The sequence below is a fragment of the Trachemys scripta genome, chromosome 15 (genome assembly GCF_013100865.1).
Source record: "Trachemys scripta elegans isolate TJP31775 chromosome 15, CAS_Tse_1.0, whole genome shotgun sequence".
Taxonomy (NCBI): Eukaryota; Metazoa; Chordata; order Testudines; family Emydidae; genus Trachemys; species Trachemys scripta.
In genome coordinates, this window is record NC_048312.1 from 2,997,824 (window position 1) to 3,011,894 (window position 14,071).

General features: G+C 36.6%; 1 protein-coding gene and 1 long non-coding RNA gene across 3 annotated transcripts in view; one reads left to right on the top strand and one right to left on the bottom strand.

The window, feature by feature from the left end:
* KIAA1671 (KIAA1671 ortholog) overlaps positions 1-14,071 on the bottom strand; it is a 137,932-nt gene that overhangs the window by 94,782 nt on the left and 29,079 nt on the right. The window contains exons 2-6 of one of the 2 annotated variants that reach the window (XM_034790956.1): positions 13,329-13,470; positions 10,965-12,759; positions 9,125-9,218; positions 3,788-7,042; positions 2,731-2,853 (exon numbers count right to left, since the gene is read on the bottom strand). In XM_034790956.1, the coding sequence (XP_034646847.1) occupies positions 2,731-2,853; positions 3,788-7,042; positions 9,125-9,218; positions 10,965-12,706 (5,214 nt within the window). In that variant the 5' untranslated portion in view covers positions 12,707-12,759; positions 13,329-13,470. The remainder of the gene's footprint in view (positions 1-2,730; positions 2,854-3,787; positions 7,043-9,124; positions 9,219-10,964; positions 12,760-13,328; positions 13,471-14,071) is intronic. The other variant, XM_034790957.1, reaches the window with a different exon arrangement.
* Positions 1-14,071, top strand: part of LOC117888000 — a 51,191-nt gene that overhangs the window by 26,624 nt on the left and 10,496 nt on the right. The window lies entirely within an intron of this gene.

Consider the following 14,071-nt stretch of genomic DNA (forward strand, 5'->3'; position numbering starts at 1 on the left):
TGCACATCTGGTGGCAGCTCCCAAGGGGGTTTCTGTGATCTAACCCGTCACACATACCACAGAAGTTGCTTCTATGCCAGCTGCACGTAGGCTACAGAAAGCAGCACTGAATTTATGAGCAAAGGAAGGATGCTGGATCCACAGTTATCTGAATTCAGTAGCTGATTACCTTCAACATCGTGTGCACAGAGAAGTGCTTTAGCCTGTTGCCTGCCCCTAAAGTGGTGGCATTGGGAGCTGGAGAGATGAGGAGGAGATTCACCCCCAAAATTTACACTTAGATCTTGATAAACAACTTGTTTACTTTGGCTTGGTGGGGGGGAGAAGGAAAAATTTCAGCCTTAAAACAGATCTTATCATGACAAGAATACCACATTAAAAACAAGGAAAAAGGTGAATCAGCTTAATTAAGACAAAGATTAACAAAGATGTCAAGCACAAAGGTGTAAGGACAACCATCTTCATTAGGAGAAACACACAACATTGATTGAGCAATGGGACAAGGACACACCAAGTTTTTTCAGGAACTGTTCTCTGAAACTGACATTTTGGTAAAGTTCATAATACAACTGCAACCCTATGCTTAAAATTTTATAATCTGGTATCATATGGATGAAACTCAACTCTCTGCAAAGGGCCAGCACAAGGCCTATAGAAAACTTGGACTCACAGACTTTAATGCCAGAAGGGACCATTATGGTTATCTAGTCTGACCTCCTGCACAGTGCAGGCCACAGAATCTCACCCACTCACTTCTGCAATAGGCTATACCTCTGGCTGAGATACTGAAGTTATCAACTCTTGGTATTGCCTTAAATAGGATTTGAACAGTATATGGCCTTGTGCTGGCCACCTGCATGGGGTGAATCTCCCCAATATGTAAATAACCTGGAATTCCATTTTGATCAGGTCGATACTAAACTAGAAGCTACAGGGACTTCTAAAGTCAAAGGAAAAATTGAACAGATCTTAAATTTTATAAAAAAGGTTTCAACACTGCATACACAAAAGGATTAAGGGCTGCATGATGATCTTGGAGAATATAATAGGGACAAGAATAGTTAGAGGATTAAGCTCCCTAAAATGGTGGAATCAGATGGATTTACATTCTTCTTGATGGATCCTGCATTTGTTGTACTAAGAGGTAGTGGATGGCCTGGTGTACATTGGGAAGCTTAACGGGAATGATAAGAACATCAAATACTAGCTACATGGAGAATCTGAGTACCATGTACCCATATGTATATCATTTCTTATTTTCTTAATCCAGCTTTCAAAAAAGTGTCTCATTTTAAAAATCAATCTATTTTTGTTCCAGTTATTAAACACAGGTATTTTTAACTTCCGTGACATTTTTTATTGAATTTATGAAAAAACAGGGAGGGAAAAATGTAAAAGAACATATTCTTAATATACAGTAAGAAACTATGAAGGACAATTCTAAACATCTGGTATGATTAAAAAGCAAAGTTCAGAGTAAGTACATGTAGGGGAATTTCAAAATTAAAAACTATTTTGATCAGCTTAGCAAGACAAAATTTCTCATTTTTGCACGTCAACTGGCATTTTACTTAGTTCTGAAGGTAGATAAGTCCCCACAACAGGGTAGCAGAAAATGATTCAAGAAAGGAAAATAGGTGCAAGATGTATCTGACCACATGGGAACCCACACTGTCCATTTGCCAAACAAAACACTGCACAATGATGTCCTTAGGCAGAACATCTCAACTTTTTTTAGCCAGTTATAATTTAAAAAGATAGTCAAGTGTCAAACTTCTGGAAAAGCAGGATTGTAAAAAAAAAAAAAAAAAAACATTGTCAATGCTATTTAGAGGATTAGTTGTTGTATGATGTTAAAAATAATGCAGGAGTCACTTACTGGTAAAAAAAATAATTTATGAAGCAATGGAAATAGAAATTTAGCAGTCATCTGGATTTTTACATTGTGTACTTTCTTCTTGCTGTATTCTAATTTTTCTTTCTTACTTCAAACTCCTCCCATCATTGTAGTCCTTAAAAACATGCTCTTGAGTTGGTTGACAAACGAACATGGATACTTCATTTTACATTACATGTACTTTACAATAATTTTATATTGATAGCATTATGTGCATCAAATGACATTTTATTTTAAATGGACACAACTTCAACCTGACCCAAAATTTAATTTTGTAAAAACAGGTTTTAAAATCCTAAGAACAGAAATGTTTCCACAACTTCTGTTTTTAAAATTTCAACAAAACAGTTTTGAACAAAAACACCACTGTAGTGTTTAAAAACCAATACTGTACCACTGGAATTGTGAAATTAAAATGGACTACAAACAAAAGTGAACGTTACTTAACTGATTTTCATTGTCCATGCCGAGAAATAAAAGGCAAACAGAGACAAAGAGTAACTGGTGAAAATTTTTTAAAAATCCATTTACTTTGAAATAATCCAAGGTTTTATGAGAAATTGGTGTAAAAGTTGCAAAGTGTCCCTTTAAAATCTAGAAAGGATTTCATTATGCACTTTACATATATTGCATGATTTAACACAAATGTGAAAGCAGTAAGATACCCCATGGGAAAAATAACACTACCCTGATGTAAAATTTTGCACAGGAAGTTACAAGTGTATTTGCTCCTACTGCTGTGAAGTCCTGATATATTGAGTAGTTGGTATTTCAATGTCACAAAAAAAAGACAACTGATTATGAGTGGAATATGCAAAGAAATAATAGCCTACCGTCCAGTTATGTGCTCTTCGGTCCTTATAAAAACTATGGCTTCTTCTCTGGATAGGAACTACAGTCAAGTCTTTCCCACCTGATCTGTCAGAATTCTGCTTGCTCCATTCTTTTTCAGAGTCCTGTTTCAAAGGAGTACATAAAAATACCACTTAAAATGTTTGTTTACTTCAAATATGAGAACTACAGAGAAAGCTCAAAGTTGGTTCACAAAGCAGACAAAACAAGGAAGGCTAACTGAAGCAGAAAAACTTTATTTTATGCAACATTGACATGGGCACAGTGACATGGGAACAATTTTTATAGTGGGGATGCTGAGAGCCATTGAACAAAACTGTAAACCCCGTATATGATGTAAACCATTTCAAGCCAGCAGGTGCTGCTGCACTCCCAGCACACCTAATTCCAGCACCCCTGCATGGGCATGTGATGCACATTAATTCCTTTTTGTCAGGAGAACCCTTAGTAGGTTTCCCTCTGCCAGCACTTTGAGAACAATAGACCACAAAAGTGGTAGCTGGAAAGGAGATTGGGGGAGGGAAAGTACCAATTCATCTATAAAAAAAGTTTTCCCCTTCACTGAAGCAAAAACCCCAGCCCAGTTGAGATGCCAATTCAAAACAGGTTACATTTATTGACTTATAAAGCTGTGACTAGAAAGATTTAACAAACAGTGCCTACTGCATTAAGAATTCAATTTATAAACAATACTTCTACATCAAAAGAAAGCTGTAGTTTAATATTGTCAGTAAGTAATTTGCCACTTTTTAAAGGATACTACAGATCTACTACAGTATTGGCTCTTAAAGGAGATATTCCCTGTAAGGAGTAATATATGATTTTTGAAATTACAGAGAAAAAGAATATTCAAAAAGCCAAATCCTCACCTGGCATCACTTACGCTGGTACCAATATCTACGGAGCAAGGCTGATTTATACCAGCGAAGCATCTGGCTCTAACACAGAAGCAGCAAGATTGAAAGCAAACATGACAAAATATCTTCATCACTTTCACAGTTATAAGAGGTGCTCTAACAAATACTGCCTTGTAAATACCTTTTTATTTTCCTGGGAGAAAGATTCTTGTTGATATGCACTCCTCTTTTTCAGTCTGTTTTCTTCACTTTCCAATGGGAAGCTTTGCCTGAATTGGTGCTGGTCCCTTCTTTCCTTTGTTTCTTGCATCTGAGGCATGCTGCCTCTTGCTTTAGCAGGACGGCTCTTTTCTGAGTACGATCGTTTTAAATCTGGCAGTTCATTTCCAAAACCAGATGTATAGTCATCCCACTCCGCTTTGCTCTTCATATTGGAAAAGTCACTCTCATGTGAGGTTTTGTTTGCATTCTCTTTGTTCTTATTTACAGAGCTCCTCATTATATTTTTGTGCCAGTCATCATCCACAGACATCTCTGTGAACTGCTGTTTTGTGAACAATTTCTTCTGTAATAAGCCGCCGCCACTACCACCACCATCGGGGGAGGAATTAGAAGCTAAACTGACTTCCAGTTTTTGGTCCACATGAATAGGATTTGCAGGCTGTACCTTGTTATATATGTACTTTGCATTTTGGAGCCTAGATGTTAAATTGTTCCCTTGATCGTCATCAATAATAAACGTTTTTTTTCTGATACCAATAGTGTCAGCAGGTGAATTTATAAGTTTATCTGAAAGTGAACTAGGCTTTCCCCAATGGGGAGGACTGAATTTTCTGTCTTTGGACTTTTGCTTACTCCATTCTTGGCTACAGGACTCCAGTTTCTCTTTGCTGTTTTCATGTAGAGTTAAGTTCTCAGGCCTACAGTGTTCTTCTGCACAGGTCCCTTGTTTAGTGATACTAGCAGATTGATCCAAGTTCTTCCAATCTTTCCAGTTATAACTGTGTGGAATTTTATCAGCCACATTCTTTTTGTACTTTGACTTCTCCCAATAAAACATACTCTGATCTTCGGAGAACTGGTCATCTTTTTTTTCTTGAATGTCACTGGCCTTTATGTATTCCTCTTTATATTCTGCCATAAGAGCATCAATATCAAGAACTCTAGATCTATACCTGTCTTCAGTCTTTACTCTGAACACATCTTGACTGTTTTCCCCAAACTTCTTTTGTGTAAGTTGTTCACTGTCTTTGTGTAAATGCCTGAAGTGTAGCGTGGATTTTGGCTCATGATATGCGGAGACTTTTCCTCCACTACCTTTAAGATCAGTTGGAATAATATTTTTCAGGCCCTTCTTTAAGAGGAAAGCATCAACATCTATAATTTTCTCTTTAGCATGATCCAGCCCTCTCTCACAAGACCTCCTATTATCATCCTCTCCAAGCACTGGATATATTTTTTTTAAACTTAGAATATTTTGTTCTTCCTCTTTAACCCAGTGCTTGTTAACACATTCCTCTAGGGACTTATCTTTGCAATGTGTACTCAATACATTTTTATAGGATTGCTGAGGTGTAGGATTGGACCTTCTGGAAGAACCAGAGTTCAGATTAATTGGTGTACTTTCAACCGCTGCAGTAATTTGGTTATTTTCATTTGCATTAACAGTACTTACAGAGCTTTTTTCTTTTTTATCAGGAATCTGATACGTAACTGCAAAATAGGTTGCCTTTGGTTCAAAGGGAGAAACCTGCTTCTTCAAATAATCATCAGGACTGACTGAAACTGTTTGGTTCACCTCCTTTGATTCTATCCCATCTTTGCTTCTTTTACTTTTTTTCTTTATTGCACCTTCATCAAATTGCAATGAATCTGTTCTATTCAGCCTTTTAATACTTTCTTGAATTAGTGGGCTAACTTCTTCTAGCTTGCTAGAGTCCTGAGGCAAAGTCTTCCTTCGCCATCTTTCCGAAATTTTAAGGTCAGAAACACTACTACTGGTTCTTCTGACTTTTTCTTCTGGTTCTACTAATCTGAGTTTGTCTCTTTCATTTTCAAGGGCTGCAACATCTAAGCCTAAATCTTTTCTTCCCCATTTTGAGTCTGGATATTTCCTTAATCCAAAAACTCTGGATTTCTCTTTATCAGCAGTTATTACTTCTGTGCTAGGATGTTGGTCCACGGAGGGTTTATACAATTGGCTATATCCAGGCACTGAAATTTGACTCCCATGTTTATTGGCACTGGTTGAAATAACATCTTGACCCAAGTCAGCTCTGGATTCATAGCCATCTGTCCTAACTGGTTTTATACCAGCTCTCTCAGAAAAGTATTTGGTCACGTTCGAGCTCTCTGTTTTATCTGTGCAAGAGATTTCATTCTTTTCTTTTTGCATTTCAGGATGCAGTTGTGTCATTTTTTCATTTGCTATCCCCAAATCCTTACTTTTGTTTGTAGCATAAGAGGATTTCTCAGTTATAAATACCGGTTTGCTCTGATTTTTATTGTACTCTGTTATCTGTTCATGAAAAGTACATTTGCTGTTGAAGATATCTTTAGGTTCCCTAAAAGTAAACTTTTTTGTAGAAGTTTCCAACATGTCTTTAGTTTCTGAAATAAAACTACCTTCTTTCAATGGGTCAGTTTTATTATCTAGCCCACACAGCTGATCAGCATGTAAGACATTCCCATCAGGTTTTCTCTTCTCTTTCACAGAAGATTTTCTAGTTCTGAGTGTCACCGCCTTATCTTCAGGAACGACTGTAATAGCTTCACTAAGTGCTCTTTCACCAAAAGTCTGAAGGACTTCATATCTTGGCTCTATTCGTTGGTAAATTAGAGAGTCCTCTACATGCTTAGGAGTGGGTTTTTCACAGTTCTCACATGAAGAATATTTTTCCACTGGAACTGCATGAGCAATTTTCTTGTCTTCATTTACATAATGTGTTTTTCCACGTTTTTCTGCATCTGCTACATACCCTGATACGTCAGACTGACTGTGACACTCTCTCTTTGAACTAGTTTTCTCCTGTAATTCTTTTTCCATCCCAGATCTTCTGTTATGGCCTAGTAAAGTCACAACATCATATTTGCCTTCAAATTCATTAGTCAGCTTTCGTGTAGGATCAATTACAGGTTGACCAACAGCAACATTATGCCTCTGGACATTGTGGTCAAACATGGTGGCTCGGACAGTTTTTAAATGGGTCTTTTCTGCAGGAGTGGTGGGTTTTAATTTTTTTTCAACATTATTTGTGGCTGACACAGAGTTTTCACCCTGCAAAGAGAAATTTTGCCTCTCTCTCAGAAAGCTTCCTTTTCTTTCGATCTGACCAGCTTTCTCTGATATTTTTACTGTCTGTTGTGGTTTCCACTGATTCCCAATAGCACAGGTCTCAGTACAGTCTGTTCCAGGAGGAGGCTTCATCTCCTTACTCTTAAACAAAAAAAATTCAACAGTTAGAAGTTGATTTAAAAAAAAAAAAAAAAAGATGATCTGCAACATCGTACTACCTGGTCTGTATTTATGTATCGAGTATGTATTATACACACACACACACACACACACACTATTCCCTAAGCAAACTAACAAACAGATTCAAATATTGGTAAAAGGTAAACTTGCAAACTCAAGGATAAGCCCTCTTTACATCAGAATCGCTTACCATTTGATTGTTTTAATATAACAAATTAAAATTAAATGCATGAAGAATTCCTGGATTCAGACTTCCATGGTATATTTTAATCTCCAGTGATTACTTGAAGCCAAGTTATACTCCAGAAAAGGCACTGCCACTCAAAATACAGTAGAATATAAATATTTATACCATATTTTGTAAAAGCCAGCTTTTCCCAGAAGATATGGTATTACTGGCTAGCTAAATGAATAAATTATTAGTACTCCATACTGCCATGCAAGAGACCTCAGGAATCTTGGGTATAGACCATTAAGGGATGGAAGGCTCATGAATGATAGTCAGAACTTGCTAGTAGAAAGAAATAAGGAGAAAGAAAGATGGTCTGCCTGAGCCACAGGGATAGGACTCAGGAGATCTGGCTTCCATCCTCAGGTCTGCCACTGACTTCCTGTGTAACCATGGTCAAATCACACAACCTTTCTGTGCCTTAATTTTTCTTTTTAGAAAGGGAAATAATAATTCCCTCATCAAGATCTGGCAAAGATTAATTCATTCTTGTTTGAGAGATAGATACTATGGCAAAGAGCACTTTACTAATGGCTATGAATAAAAAATAAAATAATCAGGAATTGAAGTTTGAGGAAATAATGAAGAACAGCTGCTACAGGCTGTGGGGGGCAAGCAATTCTGAGCACATTTCACAACTTGAGCCACTGTTAGAGGAGGAATAGTGTTAACGAAAAACTAAGTTAAACAGATTTGGGGGTGCACATGTGTATTTTCAAAACAATTTTCGGGAGGTCTGACACTTCCAGTATCTACATTCAGTGATTGTATCTATTGTAGCAATAAAGGCTAAATTTTAGTAATTTTCACTGTGGAAGTACATGATGATAGAGTAAGTCTTTCTGCCCTATGAAAGCATTGAAAAAAATTAGTTCTAAAATTTTCAGTTAACCTTTTTAAAAAAAGTTTTAGTTCAATGAGCTAAAAAAAATTATACTGTGGAACTTACTTATAAATCTTTTAAACTTTCTGATTTCCTGAGTTTTCTAATTGACAAAGCAAATTTATTCAGTCCTACTTTAGGTCAACTTGTGAAGAGAGTAGCTTCCCATTAACCAAGAGAGTTATAAAAAAGTAAAGTTTGGATTTTTTGTTCATTGTTCAATTACTCTTCTTCAAAATTAACTCATTAGACTCTTATATCAAATTGGCGTTTTTCTTTAAAGTAGTACTGTGCTGTAACCAGGTCCGAAGAAGAGAAGAAGAAAAAAGATCCATGCCCAAACATCAAGGGACTTAAGAAAAATATGCCTAAAATAACAATATTAAATCTTCATATACACAACGATTTTAGTTTTAAGCAGAAAAGTTATATTTTGCACAACTTAAGTATTATGCTTAGAAACTAAGTTTTGTATATATTCATCAATTTTTAAAAGTGGCCAGCATAAGACACTCCAGATTCTTTATGTAGCACTATGTTGTCATAGACCATTAGAATTAAATGTTACAGGAGGAGTTGGTAGAAAATACAAAGCATGTTTAATATAATGAGATATTATAAAAGCTTGCATTAATATAGGATACTTCAGAAGTTTCATAAGAAGTTAATAGGTGTAAGGCTATTGTCATGGTCTATAGTTTTGCACACATATATATTAACCAAACATGTGCATGATTTCTGTACATTACCAGGGTGGCCTAAAGAAGGAATTACCAAAATAAGCCTATTAAGATTATGCTATTCTGAATACTCACAATGGCAGTTTCTAACTCGCTGCTTTCTATAGCCATATGTGACACAGCATAGTGCAATATAAATTATAAATACAATTCTGTTTGGAAGACCAAGTCTGTTAGTGCCACTTTCTTACCTTTTGATTTTCTTGTGTTTCACTAGTAACATCACTATTCAATTCAGTAGGTTTCTCAGGTTTAATTTCATTGGTTGATGCTGGGCTTGAAAACCTGTTGCAAAAATTTGTTATTTCTTTTAAGTATGGATGACATTAAACAACTTTAGTTAGTTGCCCAATATGCATATTTTTCAAATGCACAATATTTGACATATTTCTTTTCATATAATTTTAAAATGCTCCAATTAATTTCTTATACATACTATTGGAGAAATCACATTATTTCACAGCACAAATCTTATCTTGATTCAATGGTTTATGTATGCCTGAACTATTGGCAAACAAAGCCCAAACCTTCTCTACAGTTAACAAGCTAGATATAGTTTATTTTCTACCTTGGGAAAAAATTATCTAGAATTTAGGACATAATTTAGTTAGTAGACTACTGAAAAATGGGTTGAAGTTCCCACTGTCTCTTGCATAAACTTTACTGTTAGGTTAAAATCTATTTGGTTCAGGCTCTTATCCCACACTCATCATTGCAGTATTTGAGGACCTAATTCTTCTGAAAAATTATACAATCTCCAATGTTCACATTTTCATAGTGAATAGCCTCTGGGAAGATTTCCTCTATTACCCTAGTTTATGCTGTACTGATTACATCAAGTATTTGTGCCTAATATTGCCCTTTTCTTGGACTATTTGAAACACTTTTTTTTGTCTTGTACAGAATCTGGACCATTCGATTGGTATTGCTTTATGATTTTGGCCTTGGGTTCAGGTGTGTTGACTTCGCCACACCATCCCCAACCCCAGTGCACTTCCCCACATAAAAATAAATCAATAATCATCATCAAAAATCCAACTTTATGCTGGAAAGCGAATTTCACATTGGAATATGTACTTCAAATTTCTTTTTGTTAAACTGTACCACTTGAAAATTTGAGCATATAAAGCCAGTAAGATATTCTCTCTCAATAATATTACAAGCACTCTATTTAGGAGAGCAAAGCAAGATCTATAGGGTTTTAACTTCCACTTCTTAGTGGACTGCCTGACATGATGTAAAGAGGCATGGACCAAAGAAGTAGGCCTCATCAGTAAGAAGAAAGGCACCCGGATTCATCAAAATAAAGTCTGTGCCAAACTGGGATTGCTATGTACTTCTAAAACTCAAAAGCCCTGTTTCCTTTACAATTATTATTTTTATTATTTCAAATAGTATTCTATACCACAGATCTCTGCAGTGTCTGCCTGCTCTAAACAGGCAAAACATCAGTTGGAAGGCACTTAAGCCCTGCCCTGCAAGTAACAGCTCTCATCTGCTTCCCTGCTTCCTCCAGATGCAGAATCATGGATCTGTGGACCTTGATATGAAGGTGAAATAAAATCCAAATCTGGCGCAAAACCTGACAGTATATAGTGTCACTGAGGTGACACTGATAAAGGTCTACCCTAATTTGTGCCAAATGCAAAAAATTATTTAGAAATATTTTGAAAATAAAATAAAGCAAATAGTAAGACTAACACGATGGAAGTGAAAAGAGCACATTAAACAAATGAAAACTCGGGTTATATTATGAATCTTTGGAAATACATGACAGTGTAAGCTATATTTTTCATACCTGGATTTCAAAACATGTAAATAAAACTCAAGCAATAGTGAGAGACTACTAAGGTAGCATGCAAGAATTAATATTACTGACAGTGTATTTTTGCAGCCACTGTCAAGATAAATTATGAGCAACGGATTAAGCAGAATTCTAAGAAAAATTATATTTGAAAATTACAAGCGAGGAACTGTGATATCTGATTTTTTTTATTTGTACTAATTGAAAACGTCTCTTCTGTAACTTACTTCTTTGTTAAGTCCGCAGAAAGTGGTCGCGACTTGAGTGATCTGCGTAGATTTCCAGGCTTAACATCTGTATTTTCTGTTGTCAGTTCTCTGATTCTCTGTTGGATGTTCACATTTCTGTTTTCCCTCTCAGTGGCTGCCAGGAGAGGCTCGGTATCCATTGGAGTAGTGCTGCTTTCTGAGCCAGCAAACAAACGGATGTGTTTTTTAACGCTCCCCCTCAAGGTCTTGTTTTCTTTTTTTGAGGAATCTGCAGAATTTTCACTGGCTAAAACTCTGGAAGTTTCCTTTTGATCCAATATTTCCACCTCTTCAATTGTTTTGCTTTTGTTATTAGCCATCTCCTCGTTTTTTTCTGATCCATGTAAGTTAGTTACAATGTCCATTTTTTTCTCATTTTGTTCATCTTTAGATTTCTGTTTAGTTTCCCAAGGGTATTTTTTATCTTTTGCAGAGATCTGTATCAAGTCTTTTGTATAATTTGGGCTGGATGAGTCTAAATCTTTTGGAAAGACTTTCTGGTTTTGCTCACTAGATTTGTTTTTAACATCAAGAAAGTCAGTGTCCTGATTGTTACATTTCAAATTTGATTTAGAGGGATCACCTTTATTCAATTCTATTTCTTCAGCTTTAGACCTCATTTCAGACTGTTCTTGATAGCCTATATCAGTGAAGTGAATTACTGGTACATTCTCCTTAATCTCATCAGATGGACAAGTTTTCTTGCACAGAGAAAGGTCTTTATTTTCAAATTTGGCAGTTAGATCCATGGACAAAGGCCTTGGTTTTCTAACCCATGATTTCTCTGTAGGAGATTTTTCTTCGGAGACTTCCAAATTGCTACGCTTTTGATCTTTTAACGATTCCAGAAAAACAGCAGATACTGGTCTATGTTTTAGCTTTCGTTGCACTTCAGTTAATAAGCCAACTTCGCTGTTGGCATATTTTGCAACATTGTTGGTTCTCTCACCTATAGGATCTTCACATGTGTCTTTTTTTTCATCAGACTGGTGAGGATTCCAGGAGACTGGTCTGGGGTCTGATGAAAAAGATATTTGCCTATGCAGACCACCTTCAGGTTTTCTGGAAGTCACTGATGGCGGAGATATCATCTCAGGCTTTGCATTACCTTGCCACTCTTTTGTCTGTATAGTGCCAAGTGTTCCGTGCTCATCAACGGATATTTTACCTTGTGTTAAATTTACCTTGGATTTCTCAGTGCTAGCTGTTTCAAAAAGAATCACAGTATTTCTACTGGGACTGGAATAAAAGGCCACATTTGTGACTAATTCATTGTTGCCTTTACTTTCATTTTCAATTAGTTTTTGATCTACTAATAGAGGGACATCTCCACTTAACACCTTAGCAGATGTCGTTTCTTCAGTAGGCTGTCCATACACAGAGAACTTGGGAACAAAATTACTTGGTTTGAGAGCAGTAACAGGAGGTTTCACATTCGCAAAAGTATCTGAAGGTTTCTCCTTAGAAAATGGCTTTGGAGAAAGCCTTGGCCTTGATCCAGGAGTAGGCATAGTTGCTGGTCTCCAAGTGCTCCCAAATTTGTTTTTTTCTTCAAGAATTATTGGTGCCGAAGGATTAGAAGGTTGACCAGCCTTATTTCTTGCATCCAAAAGAGGGTTGATGTATGTGCGTTGTGTTTTATCCTCACTTGTAATTTCATTTAAGTCAGGTATTGTTGTTAAGGATGCTAGAGCAGAGTTGATCTCTACTCTTGTTGCCATAGCTATAGTTAAACATCCAACAGAACTGGAAAAATCCAATCAGGAAGAACAAGCTATAAAAAAAAAGCAAACGTAAGTGTTAATATATGTAGTCAGCATGGACAGCAAAGTAGAAATTCATTCAAATTCTAGTTTAGAATTATAAATAGAATAATAATTTTAAATAGAATTTTAAATTTTAATTTCTAAATATTTGGGCACTTCAGCTATCTAGTTTACAGTATGCATCATACAATCAAATGAACTGCTTCCAGACAGTAGGGAGAATGTAATGTAATTGATATCCTAAAAATCATAGTGCTAATCCTAATAGGGCAGCCAGACAGCACTACAGATTCCAATAAATTAAGTAAATTTCTTCAAGTGTTGAAATATTAAATTAACATCAGGAAACGTGATTGAAAAGGAACTGCATTCCAAGATCACAGCCTCAGCCCTTATTTTCTTAAGTTTTCTGATGGGTTAGAATGGAAATGAATATTTAACATAAAGAAAAGATAGCGAGCACAAGAGTGAACGGATTCTTAAAATTTTATTTGGCTGTTACTAGTTAAGAGAACTGACAAAATATATGAAGTAAATGTTTTCTACATCAAAGCCCGCAAGTTTTGATAGAACTTACCCTAGTTTGCATTGTCTGCTTATAGATATGTAACTGAAGAAGCATGTAAACTGAAACACTTTTCATTCTGAAGAGTAGTTTCCTTAGATCTCATGAAGTACATGGACATATAATCACTTCAGTGATCTGTACTACACCTGACCTGTGAATAAACAGAGGGCATTCAGAATCTAGGGTGGCAGAGCATATACTGTGCAAGTATATATACTGTACATTCAGGGCAGGTCTACACTACACAGGAAGCTTACGTCAACCTAATTATGTCAGTGTCTACACTACAGCCTTCCTCCAGTTGATGTACGGCCAGGTCTACACAGGGGAGGAGCGGGGAATCGATCTAAGTTACGCAATTTCAGCTACGTGAATAATGTAGCTGAAGTCGACGTACTTAGATCTACTTACCACGGTGTCTTCACTGCGGTAAGTCGACGGCTGACGCTCTCTCGTCAACTCCACCTGAGCCTCCTGCCCTGGTGGAGTACTGGAGTCGACAGGAGAGCACTCGGCAGTCGATTTATCACGTCTAGACTAGACGCGATAAATCGACCCCCGCTGGATCAATCGCTGCCCGTCGATCCAGCGGGTAATGTAGACAAGCCCTAAGTGCCCTCCTACATCAACATATCATCTCCACCTCCATGAGAGGCATAAGGCTTATGTCCGTGTAGTTAGGGCAACGCAGTGTCTGCGTAGACACGGTGTTACTTACATCCTGTCTTGTCAATTTCACGGCAGGCTCCTGC